Source organism: Notothenia coriiceps, unplaced genomic scaffold (assembly GCF_000735185.1).
Source record: "Notothenia coriiceps isolate Sejong01 unplaced genomic scaffold, NC01 NC01_scaffold00002846, whole genome shotgun sequence".
In the NCBI taxonomy this organism is placed as follows: domain Eukaryota; kingdom Metazoa; phylum Chordata; class Actinopteri; order Perciformes; family Nototheniidae; genus Notothenia; species Notothenia coriiceps.
Window position 1 is genome coordinate 214,888 of NW_011335547.1, and position 22,711 is coordinate 237,598.

The following is a 22,711-nucleotide window of genomic DNA, read 5'->3' on the forward strand; positions in this document are numbered from 1 at the left end:
GAAGAAAAAGGACATTATGGACTTATTGCAGCTCAACCAGGCAGGTAATTTTCTCAACATTTGTTATTCAGTGAACTCACAAAGCAGCCACAGAGGTAGACTGTGACGCTGTTCTATCTTCCACCAGCAGCAATCTGTCTTTGACTCAAAGATGGTATTGTATTCGGCCTGCAGTGCCATGGAAAGCCCCTCTCCCTCCTCCTCTGCCCTGCACAATGACACAAGGGTCAGCCTGTCTGTCCTCCACTGTGTTTTTGATTCACTTCTGCTTTAGGAAAATGTTGTATAACCTTTGACCTCAAAATGTGACCTTTTAAACCCACTGGCCCCATCTATGTGTCCCCTAAACCAAAAGTTTAGGCCAACTGAGTCTTTAACAGGAGAGTCGCTGACTTCCGCAGACGACAGTGAAGTAATGCATTATTCAGTCATGGAAATGTTGGGGTTGATGACAATAATTGTAATGTTTAATATGCAGCGTGAGTTTAACTTCTGCTGAAAAAAAGTTCTATAAAATGGTAGGCTACTTCCAAAAGTACTTCTAACTCTTACTTAAGTAAAGTGGGCCTACTTGAGCAAATGTGTTGCTTTCCACAACTTGCTTTAGTAGGTGAAGAAAACAAAAATAACATTAAAATAAAATTAGTTATTCAGTACATGTTAGGCCAACTAGCCGTACTTGAATGTTTGAATACAATTCCACTACAATTCAGAAGCAAACCTTGTACTTTTAAATGCACCAGTAGGCCTATATCAATACATTATAATGTAATACGTTAATTCACAGATAAGATATATAAATACAGAAAATAATTACCTTTACTTGAAGCAACATTGAAGTGATAAACACATTAATGCACAAACATTAGGCTACAATCCATATCATAATATACTTTACAATGAAATGGGCCCTTTTAAATACATTTTGAATGGAGGACTTTAACATATTTATATGTTATATATTTATATTTTAAGTTATAACTTAAAATGTTTTTATTAATAACAGTTTCCTTGTTGGTAACATATGTGCTACTTCTTCCCTGCTCCGCCGCTGGGCTCTCACCGCCCGCAGCACCCTCCCTCCCCCTGTGTTGATATCTCAGCCCGGAGAGGTTTGAATGCAGTCTCTGGTCCCAGCCGCCATGCTGAGCTGAGAGAGTGCTACCAGTCAAACTTTGTCACGCTGCTGCACCGACCTTCATCTCCGTACAAACCGGGACTAGGAGGAAAACTTCCACACGGTGAGTAGCAACACCCGTTTTCATTTTAGTGCACATTTCAGTTAGCGCTAGCTACGTATCGCATCGGGACTTTCAAATGGCTTAGTTATTTCAGCCGTGTTCATGCGTGCTGTCGCCGACTCAAGCTCAGCTGCACTTGTTGCACTGTGTCCGAAACCCCAACGGAGACACAAAAGAATAAAAACCCATCGTTACTATTCTATTCTTTTTCTCCGCTTTTGACGCTGCACAAAACTTTTAAACGTACTTTCCCGCGACATTTTAAAGCACAACTGCAGACAAATAAGATGTTAGCGGATAACTGGTGAGTCCACGCAGACGCTGTCACTGTCCTTGAAGCGAAAAAATACCTCTTGAATATAATATTACGTGTTCACCAGCCGTGCTCACACAAATCTTTTTAAAGATTAAACTCCCCTTGCACTTTCTAAATGCCATTCTGGCACTCAGAGGTCACTCAGGGGTTTCTACCCTTGGCATGCATACATCAAGGGTGCTCTTTCAATGCAACAACAAAAGGTTACTATTGACAGCGATGAAGAACTTTTCTACGTTACCACAGTTTATATGAAGTCTGGTAGGAGCATGGAGAAATACATGCCTACAGTATGCACTGTTGTGTTTTTGTAGTTCCATTGCCAGAAGGCATCTTGTGCCAGGACGGTCCGGTGCAGCTGGGGCTCATCAGAGTCTCATCATAAACCTTTCACCTGCATGCATGTCTAGTCTTGTTGGTGTGGAGCTGTATGGACCGGAGGGAGTGATAAGTATTTATGGAGCTGCTTTCTGTCTCACTTTTTGCCCTCTGGCCTTGCTAACTAAAGTCCTGTGTCTCAGTGACTCTACTGGATTTATGCGAAGTATATAGTTAAACTCCACCATCATCACTGTAGTCTTTCTCTGTACCTTCTTCAATCATATAATGAAGTTCAGGCTTGTGAGAGCAAGAAGAAGAGACAAGTCCCTTCAAAATCCCCAGTAATTCTGTGAAAAACATTGATGAATTAGTTGATTGGTTTAGTTTAGTTGGATGCTTCCAGCTTCTTTTAAATTTGAAGATTTGCCTCTTTTCCTTGTCTTGCACGTGATGCTAAACTGAACATTTAGGGGTTTTGCACTGTTGAGCAGGCACAAACCTTGGGCTCCAGGAAATTGTCATGGGTGTTTTTTACACTGTTGATAATGAAGGTTTTCCTAAAGTGTTATTGCAACATTTGTCTCTCCCTAATGCTCTTTAACATTTCCTATAGGCTTAAAGGGAAATGCATGAATGCTCCTCACTTAGGAGTAAATAGACGCCCCGCTCCTTTTTTATACACAGGCTTGTATTGCATAAGCACTGTGGAATCTTGGAACATGCCAGCTATTTAGTTTTCCCCTTAAATACAGCGGTTGTGTTTTCTAAATCTGTTTTCCACTGGCTCATTAGTGCCATTTACCATCCCTCCTCTCCTGCGCAACATCTCACAAATAATGCAGGGGCAATGGCATCCCTTCACTCCATGTCTATAAGTTATTCTTCTGGCTCATTGGGTTTAATTCCACAGGTCCATTGCTAGGTCGTATCAGCCATGGGGGCAGCCACCCGGATGTTGTCAATATGATCGGCCCACTGGCGCTTCAGTGGCACCAGGGCAAGCCAGAATAATGTCAAACGGACCCTCAGGGGGGGCTCGGAGAACTAGCCAGAGCAGGATATTGCTGTGTGATCATTCACCAGCAGCAGACAAATCATTAAACCACTGGCTGCGTGCCACTGAGACTCAGGCATTTCTGTCACTGACTTTCCCCTCAGGTTAGAGGTTGTGTTTGCGCTGTGAGGTTGTCATTGTAGGTTTTGGAATTACTTTACTTAAAAATGGTTAAATGTAGGTATATTATTTTGTGTGAGGTTAGTAAGAATATAATGTTTCTCTGTTGTGCATTGCTTCCAGATAAACTCTTTCTTTCTAGATTTTTAGACTTTCCCTTACCTGCTTTTTATAGGATGAAATCTTTGCACACATGTTGCCTATCTGGGTTTTCCCATTTCAGGAAAGTTAATTAGTCTATTTTTAACACGTGTGTGTCTAGGTTTGAAATTCTATTAGTGGACAAACTGAGCTATCTTTAAGTTCTTCTTTGTCCCTTTCCCACATTCATTGGAAGCACAAGATTCACATGAGCTAAATGAAATTACATAGAATGCTCTGGCTTGTTAAGGAGAAGCACACAAGCACGAAACCCGTCTTAAGTGCTTTTTTAAAATCAATAATCAATTTAAAACGGATGGGAAATGGAAACTATGCTGCTGAAAGGGAGCTTTGTGTTAAACTTGAACTTTGTGCAGTAATGGCACTTGTGTTGGATGTCAGCGGTTATTTACTTGGATGCCTTGTTTGGGATTCAGACCAAGTCCTGGCTGAATGTCAAATCTCTCTCTTGGTAGCATTGAAATTGGCAGCGCCTTCAGTGTTGAATATATAGAAGCTCACATTAAGCACACATACTTCTTTTTTCATCAGATCCTGATGCAATTATTCGACCACCTCAAGGGAGACTTTTAAAAGACATCCCGTCACTTCTCATGCCCACAGTGAGTGAGTGACTGTCAGGTAATTGAATAAAGTCTTTATGGATCTGAAGGTGACCATTCCTGAGTCCTCGGAGGCTTTCTTCTCATCTCCCCTTTGCTAGGTTTGGTCGTCAGCCAGTTTACTGTGGTAGAAAAGGCTGAAGTACCTGCAAATGGTCTGGCCAGTAGCATTTCCCTCCTGCTGTGGAGGTCACTGTAGAAGGTGCCGTCTTTGACACAGACACACACGACCCCCTCATTGTTCCCTCCCGCTCATTAGCAATCTAATTGTCAGGAATCTGCTGGCAGTGGAGTCAGCCAGCAAGGACCCAACCAGTGAAAAAACTGGTTGGGTCCTTTTTAAGAGCTTTTTAGGAAACAAGGTAGTTGGGTTTGATGTATGACTTGCAGCCATCTCATTGTTTTGGTCCTGCAGGAGTTAGAGGGTAGAGGTCAGGGGCCAGTCTTTGGTGCTCTGATGTTGAGGTGTGCTGTTCTGGCTCGATGAAACAGACATCTAGGGCAACCCCCACCTCTTTTTGAAACGCACACAAACACAAACCTCCCCTGGCTGCCACACCCTAGTACCCCAACACCCCTCAGGCTGGAATCATTTCCTATTGGCAAAGGGAGAAGCATCTGGCTTCATATCTGCTTCAGACAGCGGCATGTGTAGGCGCTTTATGTGCGCGCTTGTGTGTTACTGGCCATGCATAATGCATTGCTACATTCCAGAGATGTCTCAGCAAAATTGTCTCATGATTGAATGGTTTTTTCAAATCAGCTGGTGCAAAGACAACCTCTGGATGTTAAGCTTGGCTTCCTGTTTTTCTGTCAGGTAACAATGAAGGTGAAGAACTGTCCACCACACCCTGCAAGGCTACGTCGCTTTAATTGTTTGCAATAGTTCAAGCATTGCAGAAGTTATTTATCTGGCAACAGTGGTACTAGTTTGAACACATGAAGAGGAAATGTGAAGATTCCCAAGATGCTGCACCCAAAGCTAGTGCTGAGAGTGCAGGAAGCGTACTGATGCGTTAGTGCAGGGCTATTGATGCTCACTTGATGTTTTGAAAAGGTTCCCAGTATTGTGTGGCTGAGAGCAGGCAGCTGGAAGGGAATGGAGTTGGGAGCTACAGTACATTCTGTTACCGTGGAGGTTGTCACTGTGGGACTCCATGCAAAAGGTGCTCTCTGTCTTTGTGCAGCTATCAGCAGCATTTGTTTATAATCCCCAGGGAGTGGTTTTGCATGAAGAAGGTGTTGCATGACTTAACTGACAGTCTGTAGATTTTTTATCAGACTCCCTTTTTTATCAGCTTGTTGTTTGCTTTGTTTAGAGTGTTTGCATAGAGAAAAGTAACATCACGATTAAGCACGACGATGCAATCTGTCTTTGCAGTTGAACTGTGAGTGTGTTGCCAATTTGTTTGGGGTGTAGCTAGGCAAATCAACGGCCATAGAATAAACTATGCCTTGTGGGGTTCTTATGTGTATTTTGTGTTGAAACTGTATGAGATTTGTATAGGTTTAACTTATAAACCGAAATTGAGCGTATATCACTCCAGGCGTTATACAGTGCTGAGAGATGGCAGCATCTGCACCTCCAGTCCTCATTCACAAAAGAACATAACCCCAAAGATGCAGATACGCTCTACCCTAACCCTCAGCCCCCTCCCCCTCGTCTTCCATCCCCCTCACCCGCCACCCCCAAATACCCCCTCCCCCTCCCAGGCAATTGTGTGCATTGACGCTTTCCAGAGTCAAGTGCTGTCGCTCTCCACTGGCAGGCAGCGTCTGACTGCTGTGACAGGGGGAAAGAGTCCTGGGCGTTTTAGGTATACACTCAGATAGAGACAGTCTGCCACTGACATGCGTTAGTGAAACAGTCCTTTAATCCAAACACTATCTCTAAACCCTTTGCAGCCTCTCGGGCTCCTTTCTTCATGTTTATCGTGCGAGATAGATAGATAGATAGAGAGAGAGAGGGAGAGCGAGAGCAAAGGAGGGAGTGTGAGAAAGAAGGAGCATGACCGGAGAGCAGAGAAGGAGGAGGTGACCAACCGCTCATGCTGAATGATCATATTCTATTTTTCTTTTTTTCATCTGTCATGCAAACCTTTCCCAGTAATAACAGTGTGACTGAGTCGGGTTGGAAAAGCCTCTCTTTCAGCGTTTTTCTCTCTCTCTCAACCTGCAGGATCTTCCCTCTCAGATTCTGGTAAGATTCACGTCTGTGAGTGTGTTGACTGCTGGTGTCTCAGAATGTCAACACCTTGTTCCTCTGCCATAGCAACCAGATATGTTTCTATGCTCACTATGTGTAGTGCAGGGAGTCTCCAATACTGCGCATGCTATTTTTACCAAAATTGCGTTTGAGAGGTGAATAATTCAGTGTTGTGATGGATGGCATGTTTTCATGATGCAGTGAATTGGACTATTTGAGGGAAAACCCAGACCTTTTACTTTGATCAGCTGCATTTTGCTTCAATTTATGAGCTACTAGTATTTTAGGAGATAATGTCACTTTTATCCTTACATTTCCTTTTTTCTAATGTACAGTAAATCTGTCCAGACACTGTCGCTGACGGATCTTTGAATAGAGCCCAATTTCTGCCAGATTGGTTTTCGTTTGGCATGCAGTTAGGGTTTCAGTCATAGCGCCTGATTACCGATCGGATGGATTTCTGGCTTGTCCAAAATTCTAGTTTGCTGTCTTTCTGTTTGAACTGTTCCACTGTCCCATTTCCCTGATGCCTTCTTCCGATCATTTCCAAACTACAGAGAGACTATTTTAATATAACTGGAGTATTACATGTTGTGGCTAAAAGTAGAGTCTTAAAAATGCAGTGATAAAGGACTAAGTTAAAACCATATCTTCCAGCGTTGTGCCGCTACAGATTTTTCTAATCGAATTTCCCAAAGTAATGCTGCCTTTGTCTCTTTTTGTCAACATTGAGGATGCAGCCATTTGGATTTAATAAACCTCAGACATGTCTGTGCTTATGTTTAGTTTGATCATCCTGGCAAGTAAATTGATCAGTACAGTCTAGGCATTAGGTTCAGGCTCTGCAGAACGTCTGATATAAAATGTGTAGTGGGGGAGGCTTTAGATGTGGAAACAGTTCGTCTTCTCCTGGCTGGCTGTTGTCAGGAGTTCATAAATCTCCCTCAACAGGGTTCGGAGTCACTTGGCCCTCCCAGCTTGGACATTTCAGATTTCCCTCTACCATGCCACAAGTTGTTCTTTTTACTGGGCATTGAAACACTTGAAAACAGATGCTGGATTTAATGGTTTGTGAGTGTTTTGCTCAGGTAGATCAAAGCTCCGTTGCATGTCTTTTCAAGTGCTATCGCTTCACTTCAAAGTGCTCAGTTCTTTAAGTACATCTGATGCCTTTCACTTGACCTTTTTTAAACTTCCAGCTGCAGATGTCTTGCAGCACAGTTTTACTGCTCTTTACTGTCCACTGCATTTAGCATTGTGTTGAATGCCAGCATCCAGGCAATGTATCAATGTCTGCGTGAGAAGGCAAGAGTTTTAATTTTGGGCTTAGGGTAAGGAACTCCTAGCTTTGTAGGAAAACACTTCATACATCATCACAACAGCAGGCATGCTCTCGTGTTTCTGTGGATTGCCACATTGTGCAAAAGCATGGACTCTTGCGCATTTCAACTATTTTGTAATGTCAGGAAATGTCATTTGGATATGACGCTTCTCCAGAGAAATGCAGTGGCGTAACATTCTGGTGAAGCCTCAAGTTGACAAAGAGTCATTATGAATTGGCAGATAACCTTTCACAATCATACAATTCATTCAAATGTCTCAAACGGTAACTGCACTGTCTGAGTTTTTCTTCTTTTGAAAATATTTCCGGTAGACACACCAGCTGAGACAAAAGGAAATTATTTGGTTACCGGAGATGACTTGGGTGTGTACAGCTAATGTCTGTTCTGCACTGAAGACAGACACGTAAACAAAGATCAGTGAGCTGCCATTCGATAGGAACAAAAATGGACAGGTGAGCATTGGAAAAGACAGAGGTCTTGAAAACACTCAGAGTTCAGAGGTGATGTATATGGAAAAGGAGAAAGGAAGCAGGGACAAGGGGGCACATCAGCCTCTTGAACTGAGATCAGACAGACTGCCGCTGGCTGCCTCTGAGGCTGGTGGCTGTCTGTCTGGGTTTGTGGCTGATAGGATTGGGCGGGGTTTACCCTCACTCTTCTGTCTTTTTTCAGTTATAGCTGACAGACATAAAACCATTAAGTCCTCTTTGGTTAATCAGGGTGGGATTATTAACTGAAACAGACGTATTTCTGAGGTAAAACACGATTTAAAAGCTTTTCCTTTTTTGCTGCACTCTATTATATGTGAATTTGTTTCTAACCCTTATCTGCTTATGGAACCTAAACCCCAATCTGGCAGGTCACAATCTATGTCCACACATACCCGGATCCAATCTATGAATCTAATGTGTTATCATAATCCGTTAAAGGCAGATAAGCAGAAGATAAGCTAATGTTTCGGAGGTTGCTCATCAGCCAGCAGGACCCAGGACGCGCCACCGCCTCATTAACATTTAAAAACCTGAATGCTGGCAGTGAACAGCTGCTGATTTATGTGCATTACCAAATAAGACAATTAGCAGAGGTGTGTTTATGGCATTTGTAACACTCTCTAGATCATTGGTTTTATTCGTGATGATTTATTATGCAAGTTTTGATTCTGGATGATCACAGGTTCTTATTGCTCCTCAGTCACACAATGCATTCTCCATCTAATGCGATCCATACTGTCTGAGGGTCTCTTGGTGCTCTCTGTTTATACTAGCTGGCTGGTTGGCTGCCTGGGTAACTATGGCAACGGTATCCCCCAGAAAGTTGAAGAGACCCGGCCTTGCTAGGCTAATTGTGAGCAAGTCAAGCGTGTCTGCAAAGTTAGCTTCAGTCCAGGCCTGCTCGGTGGGCTGATCGGGGGTCTCTTTGTCGTCTCTGATTGACATGCGGTTAACATCACATGAGAAGTGATTCGCTTTTTAAAATTTTTAAATAAAGTGTTTGTTTCTCATCAGAGCGCATTGGATAATTGTATCTTATCAAAGGTATCAATTTGCATAATAAAATCCAATGTAAGACGATTGACGCAACTATTTTTATAATTAATTGATTGTTTTATTCATCTTCCGGACAAAAATGGCAGACATTGCCTGATTTCTGCTTGAAGATATGTAAGCAAATTGACAATCTTTAGGTCATTTACCAATGTTTAAAAACATTATCTTGAACATTGACTGGTGGTTCTCTCCATTTTGTGAGTTGTGTATGATTGAAAGTTGTTCTATTGAAATTATCTTGTCTTCCTACTGTAGTTGTGAACCAATGATTTACTCTGCTTCCCCCCCCCCCCCCCTCTCCTGTAGACTGGTGTTGAGACATTTGCCTCTGGCCTCTTCCTCAACCATTCCTAACTTCTGTGTGGAGAACAGTGAAAAGGAATTTTAATGCATCAGTATTCGCTAGCCGACGCCATGACGGACAAGTAAGTGGTTTATCTTTTTCAGAAGTGTGTTTGTGTAAACTGTACTCTGTGGTCCTTTTGTGCGTAAGAAGATGATGATGTTGTCTCGTGTGATTACGCTTCTCTCGCTGTGCACAAGATTGTCTCCTGGAAGTGTTTGTGTGAGTGTTTTCAGTACAGAAGTGGAGGAGAATGGGGGGGTTCTGGTAGCACAGAGAGAAGTGTGTTTTGTTGCGGGGGGTTTGGTATAAAGACAGTCTGTTTTGCCCCTGAAGACGTATGACATTTGCATCGGGGCTGATTTGCATTCTCTGTGCTTGTATGTTGCTGCTGCTTATAGTTGCCCTTTATTTCCCTGACAAAACCCAGTCATTTAAAGTGTTTTGAGCTTTCACTGTTTTATCTCTTCCTTTTGCGTCTTCTCTGTGTTCGTCCCCTTTTTCCTTTTTCACGGTTCCCTCTTCCCTCTTTTCACATTGGACCTGCTCTCTATGCTCCCTATCTCCTTTCTCTTTTTGTCTCTTTTGTGAACTTAAACCTTTGTCTCTCGGCCCAGGGTTTGCTGGATTTGATCTATATAGAGGATGGAGAATTTGGGTGCAGTAAGCAAAATAATCTGCCGTCAGCTTTAATAATAAGCAGAATAAGTGGTGCAGACCACTCGGCTGAAAGGGATAGGCACAAACATGGCGGAGGCCAAACAAGGCCAGGCCTATTATGTGCTTGAGTTCCCACAAATAAAAGAGGCAGTTTAAAAAAGTTTGGCAAGCCTAGCAACACAACAGAAGAAACAGGTTGTTTCAGGATACTTTGAGGAATCATGGTGATTATGGATGCTTATGTAGAACTCAGTGAAGAGGCAGGGGGGGTTTGTATGCATGCAATGGAGTTTTATTTCCTTGGTGGTCCAACCCTTAGTGTTGTTGGATGAAATTAGGTTGATGTGTATTAGTGTTTAAATGCACTTAGTCAACGTCCAGCATCTTTCCACTTATTACTAATGCACCTGTTTAGCCTTTTGAGGAAGAAAGGGGAAGTCTGGTGAGTCACTCTTTCTATGAAACAGGCCTCAGGGTGAACACTAGCACAACTTAATGTCAGTCTAAAATATTGTGCATGTTAGTTGTGAAGTGGAACTGGATAATGCTATATTTGCACAAAGGGGAATTCTCTTGCAAATTAGAAGGTTGCACCATGTCTGCCATTCCCCAAAGGATGCTTGACAAGTTTTGAAGAGCCAGACATTTAGGCTTGGAAGTTTTTAACTGTTTTGGATGCAACATTAAAGGCAAACAAGAAAAAAAAAAGATGGCTTGAGGAGCTTTATTTTGAAAACAAGATGAGGCAGTACTTTCTTAACAAGGCTCTGCTAGACCAAAGTGAAGGCAAGGTTGGGAGTTTCTAAGTAAGTGATGATGTTGTTGACTAGCTGTCCCGTTGGATGAAAGGTATCCGAGCAACCAAGAAGGGGCGAAACAGGGTGGGGGCGGGAGTTTATTGTGCGCTTGATGCTAGTCCATGTTGTAGAAGGATTGTTTGACGTGGAAGAATGATAAATGTTACGCCAAAAAAGGAAGTGAGGGGAAAAGTTGGAGGACGTGACCCCCCCCCCCATGGTGGACGCGAACAAAGCCCCCCTCAACGTGGGACTACTTAAGATTCATACAAAGGCAGAAGAAGACAGCTACTTATTTTCTTTCCAAACACACACGAACACACACACAAACGCCCACTTTCAGCTCTCTCCCTGCGCTAACATTTACACATGCCGGGATATCAGACATTCCCGGAGATATGTGCATTCCAGCCGGTATTCCCAGATACACGCCTGCCTGCAGTAGAACAAGTGGAATGCTTTGTACCATGTTCTGGTGTTTTCAATCAAATTGTATATGGACACAGGATTGCACAGTCTTCACTTGTTTATTGAAATAGTTAAGCGTCTGTGTTTTCCATGCAGATGTTGCGTTTGATTCGGGAGCTGATAATCCAGCTGCAAATGTCCTCTGGCATCCTCAAAAATGAACATGTTTCAAAGGCAGGGTTTTAGGTTCAGCCTCCTATTGTACCACGGTGCTCTGGGATGAGGATCGTTTCTAAAGCCAGATTTGCTCCGTAGTGCTTGTAGACAGGGATTCTTTCTGTTGAAATTCAAGCCCGCGTTAATCCTCTTCAACACACTGCTTTGTGTGTCTGTATTTGCGTGCAAAAGTACAGAGTCCATGCACCCTCCATCCAGGATTTGAATGAACTGGAATTTCACCCAGTTTTTCTTTGCTCCTTTCAAAGTGATTTGCACCAGGGTTCACTGTATTGTATCATGTTGGAAAGTGGGACAAAAAGACAATGCCCTAATGCGCAGCGATAATATGGTATTATGGAAATGTCTCTTTTAGAATCATTTATTTTGCCTAGAAGACATTTCTGAGTGTAAGCTGTGGATTGCACCTCCAACTAGAGGCCTCTATTCTTTTGGGGGAATACAGAGAAAAGGAAATAATGTGTCCATTATGCCCTCAAACCATACTCATGTTTCTTTATGCCATGGTCCCATTCTTGTTTTCCATAAGGAGAATCCTCCTCCTGCTCATTTCTCCTCATTCTTGTCTTTGTCATCTCTTTTCAACCACTGTATGAATTTGCACGCTTGGATATCCTCTCTGTTTGCTCTCTATTCCTCTCCTCTCATTTTTCTTCCATCCCCCACCTGTGGTGGTGACACTGTCAGAGGCTTGGGATGTTTATAGATGGACAGTAAGGGTGGCTGCACTGTGTGTGTGTGTGTGTGTGTGTGTGTGTGTGTGTGTGTGTGTGTGTGTGTGTGTGTGTGTGTGTGTGTGTGTGTGTGTGTGTGTGTGTGTGTGTGTGTGTTTGAGATAGGTTTTCGTGCATGTAAATGGTCTGCAAAGGCTAACATCCCAAAGTTCTCTCTCCCACACAAAAGGGTGAAAAGGGGTGCAAAAGAGTGTAATAGGGCCCGTTTAATTTCTTTCTTTGTTCTGTATTTCCAAGGCCTTTTATAAACTCATTGTTCAACCTCTAAATGTGTCACCAGTGGTTGTTCTGGATTGTTTAACCATATCTCAAGATCCTTTAAAGCACGTCAACTTTAACCAAGATATCATAAGGTTTGTCAATTAGACCATGAATTATGATTGAAAGCCCAAAGAACAGCGCGGTGACATTGTTTTATGAACTACTGTTTGTTGCATCTCGCTCTCCTCTCATTTCCTGTCATCTCTCCTCTGTCAGCTCACTAATTAAGTCATAACATTCCCAAAACCCTGCTGCTTGTAGCTCACTGTGGTAATTTAGAAATAGAAAACACCATTAAATAGTTTGTCCCCCAGAGAGCACTGACAAGGGTAATATTTAACTGCAAAATGTCTTACTCGGTGCATGGCTTGGTCACAATTAATTAAAGAACACATTAAAGGGCTTGTTATCAAAAATATGTGTATGTAAACGGAATAATTGGCTAATATATCCTGACCAGATTTCTCTGGCATTTCCGTATCAGCTTCAAAACTCCAGCAATGGTTGCAGCTAAGGTTGAAGTAACGGCTGTTGTAACGGTTGTTATTGCAGCCAATCCTTCTTCACTTTCTCTAGTTTCTAATAATGTGTTGCACCATAACTATACAGTGACGCAGCGTCCACACGGCGGCGTGCGTTGAAGCTTGCCGGCGGGCGTGTGAAGCTCGACCAACAACCAATCACATGAAGCTCCCGCCCCGGACACACAAGCAGCGGTTTGATTGGCTAGAGCTTGTACTGGCATATGATTCGATTGGCTGACGCTTCCGTCGAAGTTTCAAAAGTTAAACATTGCTCAACTTTTGCAGCGAGCACCGCGAGAAAAGCCACGCTTTGCTCCCACAATGCAGTTCGGCGATGCGTGACGTGACCCCATTCAAAGTGAATGGGCAGAAGCGTTGAAGCTTCAACGCACGCCGCTGTGTGGATGGGCCGTAACAGCCTGACCAAGCCAGTAGCATGGCGGTATACAATCTACATGTTTTATCTGATATTAAGTTATTGGAAATGTTCTCCACAACAAAACCGGAAAACTAATCTGGAGACCTGATAGTAAGAATTGTTTACAAAATACCTGATATCATTTCTCATAGGGTCTTAGTAAGAGCAATGGAGTTGTGCTGGTCATAAGATGCTGACGAAAGCTTGAGCTGGGACCTTTTGTCAGCTGAAAGGAAAATCAGGTGTCACAGTGTGGTTGGCTCAATAGCCCTTCCTGTCAGTATGTTTACCATAGGCTGGCTTTCTGAAGTTGAACCTTAATACATTTGTTCTGGCTCGAAGAGTCTTCAGAAGGCCAGCTTGCCAGGTCCTCATTCAAGTCCACTCATCAATTAAAAACAGCCAGAACCGTGACATCTCCACTTCCTCTCCGTGCCCTCTCCAGACCGCTGTGTCACCAAGGGCGTGGTTGGGGGGCTCGGCTGGACTCTCACCCGGGCCCGACAACCACTCAGGACGTCCTGAATTGAGACTTGAAGGCGTGGTGTCACTGGTGTCACCGGGGTTTGTGGGTGCATAGTCAGACGTCTGTATCAGCTGTCACAGGGTTTTGTGGGAGCCCAGGGAAACCAAGTCAGAGTGTTTCCTAAGGATGTCGAGGGGGATAACCCCTTTGGCCTACAGCTCATCAATCTTATCCAACTGTCATCTTCTCCCAACGGTCCATTGATGCTGTCGGAGGATAGCGAGTGGCAGGGTCCTCGCTGCATCGTGTATTTGTGCTTGCTGGCATACATGTTTTTTCTCTCTTTGTTTGTGTCTGTGAGTGAGGAAGTGTCAGGAGAATGGGAAAGTCTTGAGAACGATGGAAAAACAAAACATTGTGTTTAAAGTGGCTACACACTGCGACTATCAAGCATGGCTCTTGACCTTGATCTATGAGTAACCATCCTCAGGCTTTGGGAAACCGATAGCATCCATTAAACCGATCTGAGGTAATAAGCTATTAATTACAGTCAGCTTGAATCTATCATTGATTGCAGAAATGTATTACGCAGTTTTATTATGGATAGATATTCCCTGCTGTAACCAAGGATACTGTAGTACAGATTAATAAATATGAACGGTACCATTTTGTGTCTTGTCTAAATGTGATCAGTTGCCCTTGCTTGTAGTCTGGTATGTATCATCTCTGTTTTACATAATCTGATTATTCTTTGTTACAGTAGAACAGGGGTGGGGTGGGGGGGCCTGCATTACAGTAGCTTAACCCGCCCAACATATGCTAATGAATCCGCATATTTGGGTTGATTTGGGTGACCTGAATTCAGTTGTCTGGAAGATGTGTCTCGTTGTTCTGGGACAGTATGTGTTGCTTTGCCAGTAACAAATGTATTGCTTGTTGCTTTCATTGTGACAGCTTGGGATTGTTATTTAAATGTTACTTTATTACAGACCTTTGTTGTAAAATATTGAATATATTTATTTTCAAATTTCTTTAGGATTTAGAGACAATACAAATGTGTCCCCTGCTAAAAGGTTCCTGTAGAATACATACAATAGTCAAGACAAAGTAAATATGTAAGCCCATGTTTAACGGAGTAGGATTGTAGTGCATTGTGGGAATTAAGCTGGTGTACTTGTGCAGGGAGAATGTATTCAGCCTTGTTGTAAAGGTTTTCATTTTGCTCAGGGAAGCAGTGTAAGGGAACAGACTGGAAACTTGTGAATGGAAGTCCAACCATCTGTCACGACGGCAGTGAGGAGATTTTTGACTGCCTTTGACTCATAAAGTCTTGTTTTCATGCACTGAAAAGAAAAATAGTTTTCCAGTTGACTGCTCTGTTGCTGCTAATGCAGATAATTCCCTAATGTCTTTGTTCTCGCGTTGATTCATTAGTGATGCACAACTCCAGTGCTGACACTGTTCAAAATGTCCAATGCCCTGAAAACCTATTTATGAATCCGCTTCCTCTGTGAGCTTGTGGCTGAAGATAGAACAGTTTGGGTTGGTGCTGATCAAACCACACTGATGCACTTGGCTAATAAAGCAGTTGATGAAGCGTTTTTGAGCGTAAACTCTTAATCGATAATATTTAAGTATCTTTTTATCCATGCTTGTTGTGTGGCTCTAATGATGGCAACACCAACAGATGGATCGGCACAACATGCGGTTCAGACATTGAAGATTTTCCAGACAATGAATCTTAATGACTTCCTTGATCCTTTGACTTTCTTTCCAGCGCCCCCAGGAGCTTAAGATGTGCCTAAGATCATTTGTCTCGATAGCTAATTGGTACACAAATGTATGTTAGAATCAGAACTCGGTTTAAAGGCAAGTAGCAATGGTGTACTGTCTTGCCACAGCGTAAAGGGTGGTTGTTGTGGACAAAGAAGTGAAAGAGGGAATTAATGTAGCGGTCTGTCCTCAGGTTTCTCTGTTGCTATTAGATAATAACCATTTGGCTTCTCACCATTAGTTTGTCCTTGGTTATAAAAAAGTTAGCACGGTATCCTGACATGCTATCATATGATATCACCGGCTTAGAGGTCTGTAGATATTTAAGCCTCTGTAATTGTTTGTCCTTTCCAGAATGATCTGTCACACTTGCGTGTATGTGTCTGATAATCCTGTGTGTCTTTCTAAATGTTATTTAATTGTAGAACATGTGTTTCATTGTTTCATCACTATATCTGTCTAACCTGGTCAACACATCTAACTACACCACTACATAAATGTCTTGTCTGATCTTTCTGTCTTCTCCCCCCCCCCCCCCCCCCCCCTCCCCTAGCTTGAGGATTTTATAATTCTCTCCAGAGGAAAAGCGTCGCGTCTTGTAAGGAGCCACAGGTCAGAAACTCTACTCCTCTCCATCCCCCCTTTTTGCTGTGCAAAGCGACACTGAGCCGCTCAGGGGCCCGCATGCTTCAACACGAATGCTGCATGCTTCTCCAACCCCAACCCCCTCCCCCTGTTACAAACCCAGGGCTTTTCTGCTTTTTGTATTCCCTTTGCTTGACCACACCTGGGCAATCCACCTTTGATTTGATTCCGCTTGGCTTTGGTGCTTGTGGGGAAAAACCTTTTATACTTTTCCTTTTTACCAATCATTTTGTTGTTCTCCCTTACGCTGTGATTTGGTTTTCCTTCCCTTTAAGTTTTTTTCCCTTTTTTCTTTTATGTCAGCTTTGAAATGAACTGATTTCTCATAACAGCTGTATTTGTTATATCTGTTGGAGATATGTGTGTACACGTGTGCAGCTGCCTGCTTCTAGTGTGGTTTCGGACTACTTTACTACCTTTGCTCTGCAATTGACTGATTGCTTAACACCTCCCTCAAAGAACGGTTGTCCAATCATAGCTAAGCAACCGTAACTAGCCATGACATGCCTGTCTAGCTTTACATTTTTTTCTAAATACCAAAGCAGTGTAAAAATGGCTCTAAACTCCAAAGCTTGCAGGGTTTCTTTCGTTATAATAGAACATTCATAAAAACACTAGCAGTGTTCGTTTAAACTGTGTGTTTGTCTACGATGTTAGCATCTTGAGCTAACCAGCGCGCTATATTTGTTACCTTGATTAGCAAGGCGCTAAGGAGGCAATCTAATTTTAAGATTATAAGGTAATTATGTCGACTTAATAGTTTCAGTTACAAGAAGGCCTATGTGAAAGGATTGAATTCTTTAGTTAGTAACAGTGTAATAAGAGTGGTTTTGTTACTTCAAAATGGACCTTAACAGGACCCCAAGTTAAACTCTTACTTAGCAACAGTAACTTAGGGGAAGGGGTTTTGCAAAAGGTCAGCTGATGCCAACACTTGTGGCCCAGAAATCAAGATCTGCCTGTTATTTAATGGTGGGTTTATATTTTTCAATGTATTTTGCTTATTTAGCTTATTTAGCTGCTTCAATCATTTTTATTACCACAGGGACCGAAGTGTGCCCTAAATCTGCCCCGCTAGATCACGAATAAAACAGTGTGATAAGTGTTTAAAAGTGTCAGGCTGGGCTTTGTCTTGCTTGTTCCTCCCTTTGCTGTGAAGAAACGGTGAAATTAGTGTTTTATCTCCCGGTATGCCAAACCCAGGGGGACACACTGTTAGTGTTGTGGCAGCCTGTGGGCGATCGGGCCAGTTTTCACACAGCACTCCAAAGGAGGTTTTTGTCTCTGTCGGGCCAGAATTACCACCATGAAATCACTGCCTGTTGAAGACTCTGCAGAGTGGAAAGCAGAAGAGAAGAGAGTCCAGAAAGGAGAGGCAGTTTTTTGTTGTGATATTTATCTTCTTTTAAATGTCCGCTGACTGGTGTTAGAACCTAGTAACTGTCATATGAAAGACCTTATTTAGTTACTTTTTATTCTTTAACCAGTGAATAAAAAAATCTGTGAAATGTTTGCAATTTGACCAAGACCAATATATATATATATACCGATATTTATATTCCATGTCAGTTAATTGAAAACCCAGACCAAGACATTTCTCCACAGCTGAAGACACCTGCCCTCGGCTATAGCTGGTAGAAAAACTAACCACCAATGTGACTACCATTCACTGACTCGGGACCGCTAGGCCTTCAGCTGGGGACCACAAGACCTTCAGCTGGGCTTTCACAGCTTCCCAAAATAGTCCACCATTATACGCCCCAAGGTCTGGCTGGCATCGCAGTAGCCTCAAGGAAACTACATCAAGTGAAAGGCTTATGACTTCACTGTGAGCGGTGGCTTCTATCTGACCTCAGGTTATATCATGTACCAGTATTTACCCAGAAAACGTTTTTGTACTGGAGCGGTATCACCTATGTGCTCTCCTCCAATTTAGGAGCTGCTACCTTCCATGAATACATTTGTAATTTGTTCAACTATTTTCTACATTGTGCGCATTATTGGTTATATTAGCATCTTGCAACGGAGACATAATTCTATATTGACAAAGGGAAAGGCCTGTATGAACTGAGGTAAAGCCTTAATGTGCTTCAAGAAACTGCTTACCTTGATGTCTGAAAACTAGTAGCCCCTCTAGATGATCCTAAAAGCACAAGCTCCTTGTTATTGTTATTACTCAGATTTCAATAGTACAACCTCCTCCTCTCTTTTCCTCCTTTTTGAAATAAAAGTCTGAGTGCATGGAGATTTACGTTTTCATTTTAGACTACAAAGGCACGTTCTGTACATGGCCGGGGAACACCACACAGCACTCCCTGTTTCTCTAGTTAGCGTACTTCACTTGCCTGTATGTTTATAGGGAAGTTTTCAGATCTTCTAGAGCCACGTGACGCGGGGAAAGGGCGTGTTGTTTTTAAAAAGCTTGCCATCGCCAGACTAAATATACCCTTTACTGGACCTGACCCCTCATTTGCCTTTGCTGTGGCCACTTTAGGTCGACATGCTAGCTCAACAGGGGCCCTACAAGTAGTAATTATAGAGGAGGGTTTCCATTTAACATCCTCTGTATAGTGTTGCCTTAACACAGGCTCTTTTCCTCAATTTAGACACTGATGGATACCTACGTTTTAATTCTCCCTTCTTTATTTCAATAAGTAGTTTTCGTGTCCAGCCTGCATTAGAAGTGAGCATCATGTTCCCCTTGTCACCATTCAGCCCTAAATGCAGATGTGAATTAATGAGTGTTGTAAATCATGCTGTTTAATCCTTAATCTGACTTTTTAAATGTTTTCCGCCCATCTGTCATCCAGTGGGCTCACCATGGATAACGCACGATGACTGCAGCATCAGCTGTTGCTCTTCAGATGATTTCTGTCTGTATGACAGTCAGCTGTGCAGAACAGGTCACTCAGCTGCTCACTGGCTTTCAGATGACTTTATGCTAACATAATGTGGCCATGACACGGTGGCTTTGCACTTTGACAATTGAAAGCTGATGTCTATCTTGAATGGATTCCAGATGGTTTACACATGGGCCGCAGCTGCAGGTTGAACTGTTGTGTCTTAATTCATCTGGACAGTTTGAGAAATCGAGTGGATGAGACTATTCTTTAAAGTAAGGGGAAACTATTTTTTTTTAAAGCCTTTCAAGGGGAGCTGTGTGGAGTCTGATATATTGCTTACAGAAGTTGCTTGAGTCAGCATTGGTTTGTTTGGGAAGAAATGGGGGTTTTGAGTTAGAAAGACGTGAGGTTACCAGCCCCTCATTTCTGCTTGAGGCCAGAAGCTCGAGGCTGCTAGCATAACTGCTTGAGTTGCATTATGAGTAATCTTGGCGTTTTGAATAGGAATCAGTATGCGTTGAATAAAAAAAAAAAAAGCTGTCTTTGGTTCTGCTGTATTGATATTAATCTATTTTTTAACTGTATATTGTAACCAAGACTATAATGTAGGAGTGAAGTGAGATTTTGCCCAGCGGCACAGACACCAGGGACAGGCTGTACTGTAGGCTTAATATTAGATGGAAGTGTTATAGCATGAAGTTGTTATGCCAGTGGCTCAGCCTAAACTGATCAAATATGAGGCCCCTGTTGTGAGTAGCCTACTTGAAATGTCAAAATCACTTAATCAGCCTGTGGGGAAAACAGAACCCACGACTCTGATGCAGCTGGCAGTATTTTAAGATGGGGGCTCGAACCCTGTCTGATGTTATAAGAGGGATTTGATGGCCGCAGTTGGCATTACCATGTAAACATGTGAGCGGGCTCAAGTCTCGGCCACATCTATAGCCAAACTACATTGAGCTGCAAATGACATTGGAGCAGACATCTGTCCCTGTGAGTGTGTGTCATCCTCTGTGGTCTCAGTATTTTGTTTCAAGTAAATGCTCTCTCGCTCACTCACTTTCTCATGCAGGCCCGGCTTTAAATAACCCCACAATACCCCTCGAGAATATAAGAGCAAGCCTTAGTGCTGTTGCAGGAAAAAGCACAGAACTTTGAGACACTCAAGCTCTCTTTTTTGCTACTGCAAAACAAACCAACATTATGTATAGTCTAAATAGTTTGTGCATGTGATTGCTACAGAGATGCAGTTTAATCTAGCTCCTGGATTTGATGTGCAGCAATATCCACCAACAGTCACATGATCATTACATTATTTCCAGTTATGTCATATGATATGATGAGTTTATTAGAAAATCTTCAGAAAGCAAGCTCATTAGCATAAGCTGTCAGTGCTGTGTTATCAGCAATCCCACAGCTGGGTGGTGCTTTTCAGATAGACCACATACAACTAAGAACATTTGATATAGCTATCAGTTTATTGGAAACGGTTGGTTAAAATGAATACAGTAAATTCTATCACACCTTTTTTAGAAAATGTAATGACATTTAAATTGCGTTTGCGTTTCACACCGGTTTTTCTGTTCTCTACTCTCGTTGATATACATGACCTGCAATGGGGACAGGTAGGGCTGCTCAATTCATCGTATTTTAATCGCAATTACGATAATGGCTTGCAACGATTACGAAAACAACGTAATCAAAATAAAACGATTATTTTTGTATTATTATTATTACTTTTTTTTTTTTTTTTCAAATACATTTTTTTATTATTATTGGTTTTTCAGTTGCATTATACTTAAAGTTCAGGGTAATCAACTGTTAAAAACATACTGTTCAAAAAATGTTTCTCCAATAAATTGATGTTTTCAAAGTAAATGGATAATCGTTTTTAATAATCGTGATATCAATTATTGACCCAAACAATCAAGATTATGATTTTTGCCATAATCGAGCAGCCCTAGGGAGAGGTCTACCTTTTTTTAATAAAAACCTGTCGAAATGGGAAGCAGCGACCTCACACCAGCAGATGTTTTTTCATAGGAATCTGAACAACTTTGAGCAACATTTAGTGGGCAGCTCAGCATGGAAATGTCATACTGAACTGCCAAAAAAAAGACATTCTTTCCACAAAAGGAAGTACTTTTTCCCATTACTTAAGTTTGTTTGTACGTGGTCAGGCCCTTTAGTTCAGATGGAGCAGAAAACAAAATGAGTAGCAGCCTCTTTGGCGCGCTGCAGCAAAAGGAAGAAGAGCAACCCTGTGCATTGATGCTGATGATGAGTACATGGAAAAGCGAGCCAGTGAGGGGTTGGAGTTGTTGGCAGGCGCTGAATGTCCAACTCCTTCACTTCACCCTCCATCACCCTCTGTGTCCTCGCCCTACTCTCCGCTCACAGGATATGGAGCTTCTTCTTCTGCACTCTGCATTGGAAATGAGATGGCAAGTGATGGAGATGTGGTTTAATGTGACGAGTCATGCTAGCATTTCATCAGGGAATTGAATGATATTTGAGTCAGATACAGCTGCTTTCGTTTATACAGCTTTAGTTCAGTTTAACTTTTTCCTTAAATGCCCTTTCCTTTTCAGCATTTAGTACTTTCCCCCAACAAATCAAATGACTATCGGGACGTGTTCAGACCGACTTGAATCCTCCATTCAATTGAATTAAGCTGGTCCGTCGACGCAGCTGGGGTGCCAATCCCCATTTAAGCCCGATTTATGGTCAACACAGGGGGTTATGGGAGTTTAAGGCTACACTAGGTTTTGAATTGTATCTTCAGTGTCAGATTTCTCCCGTTGGTAGCACTGTTGCAACCCTAAATGCATTCATCTCTAGCACATATCATGTTTTACTACAAGTTCTGCCTTGTTTCAAGACTTTTTCTGTTTGTTTCACTGAGCGGAAGAGCTGCTGGTGGGCACTGAGAATAATTTGCTAGATTTACTAAGAAAAAGATGATGATGATGATGATGGGGGATTTTATTCCAACTTGCTTCATGTCTGAACCTTCACCGATTTCCACCGCATTCAGATAAGAGAGCAGAGAGAAGAGAAAACCCCAGGCACATGCTTACCAGTCACACTTCCTGCAGTCACCACAGACTATTCAGAAGGCGCCATAAATCCGATCTGTAGTTTCTTGTATAGAGATGTAGAGAGATCGCTCTTCTTTGCATCATGGGTCTGAACACGTGGTTGGAATGAAACGTTTTGCTATAACGCATAGTGGAGGGAATTTGTCAGATGCACAGATCTCGCTGTAGTCATCCGTTAAGTTTTCATGCCGCCTGTAAATTTGACTTTTTATCAGCACTTTATCTGCACCCAGCAGAGGGAAGTTTTCCTTTAGGGTGTTCTCCATTTTTATCACAACGCTACGAATCCTTCTTGTACACTGGGTGGCCTTTAAACAAAGATTATTTTCATTGAAAATGCCACTCTGTATCTCGTATCTGTTTGTCCTTTACAAGGACACTCCTCTGCCTTGAGTAAGAAGTTCAAATATCCTCTTTTCCCTTGCTATATTTAAAAAACAGATGAGTTATTAGGGAGTGTTGTTGTGGTTTACCTCCTCTGTAAACCAGCAGTCATTGTGGTCATGCTTACTTAGCTGACAGTGTGTGCCAAAGGGACAAACAATAAGCGAGTATCAAAGTATCAAACGGCTTGCGAAAACCCCCCCAG

General features: G+C 42.4%; 1 protein-coding gene across 5 annotated transcripts in view; it reads left to right on the plus strand.

The window, feature by feature from the left end:
- The first annotated feature begins 1,107 nt into the window (after nt 1-1,107).
- sema4d (sema domain, immunoglobulin domain (Ig), transmembrane domain (TM) and short cytoplasmic domain, (semaphorin) 4D) overlaps nt 1,108-22,711 on the plus strand; it is a 39,566-nt gene continuing 17,962 nt past the window's right edge. Inside the window, exons 1-3 of one of the 5 annotated variants that reach the window (XM_010766001.1) lie at nt 1,108-1,241; nt 9,219-9,337; nt 16,087-16,145. Coding sequence is in view for 3 of the 5 variants with exons in the window: in XM_010766002.1 (XP_010764304.1) it covers nt 9,300-9,337 (38 nt within the window). In the remaining 2 variants the exon portion in view is untranslated. Of the gene's footprint in view, nt 1,242-5,725; nt 6,017-9,218; nt 9,338-16,086; nt 16,146-22,711 lie in introns of those variants that run through there. The other 4 variants (XM_010766002.1, XM_010765999.1, XM_010766000.1 and 1 more) reach the window with 4 other exon arrangements.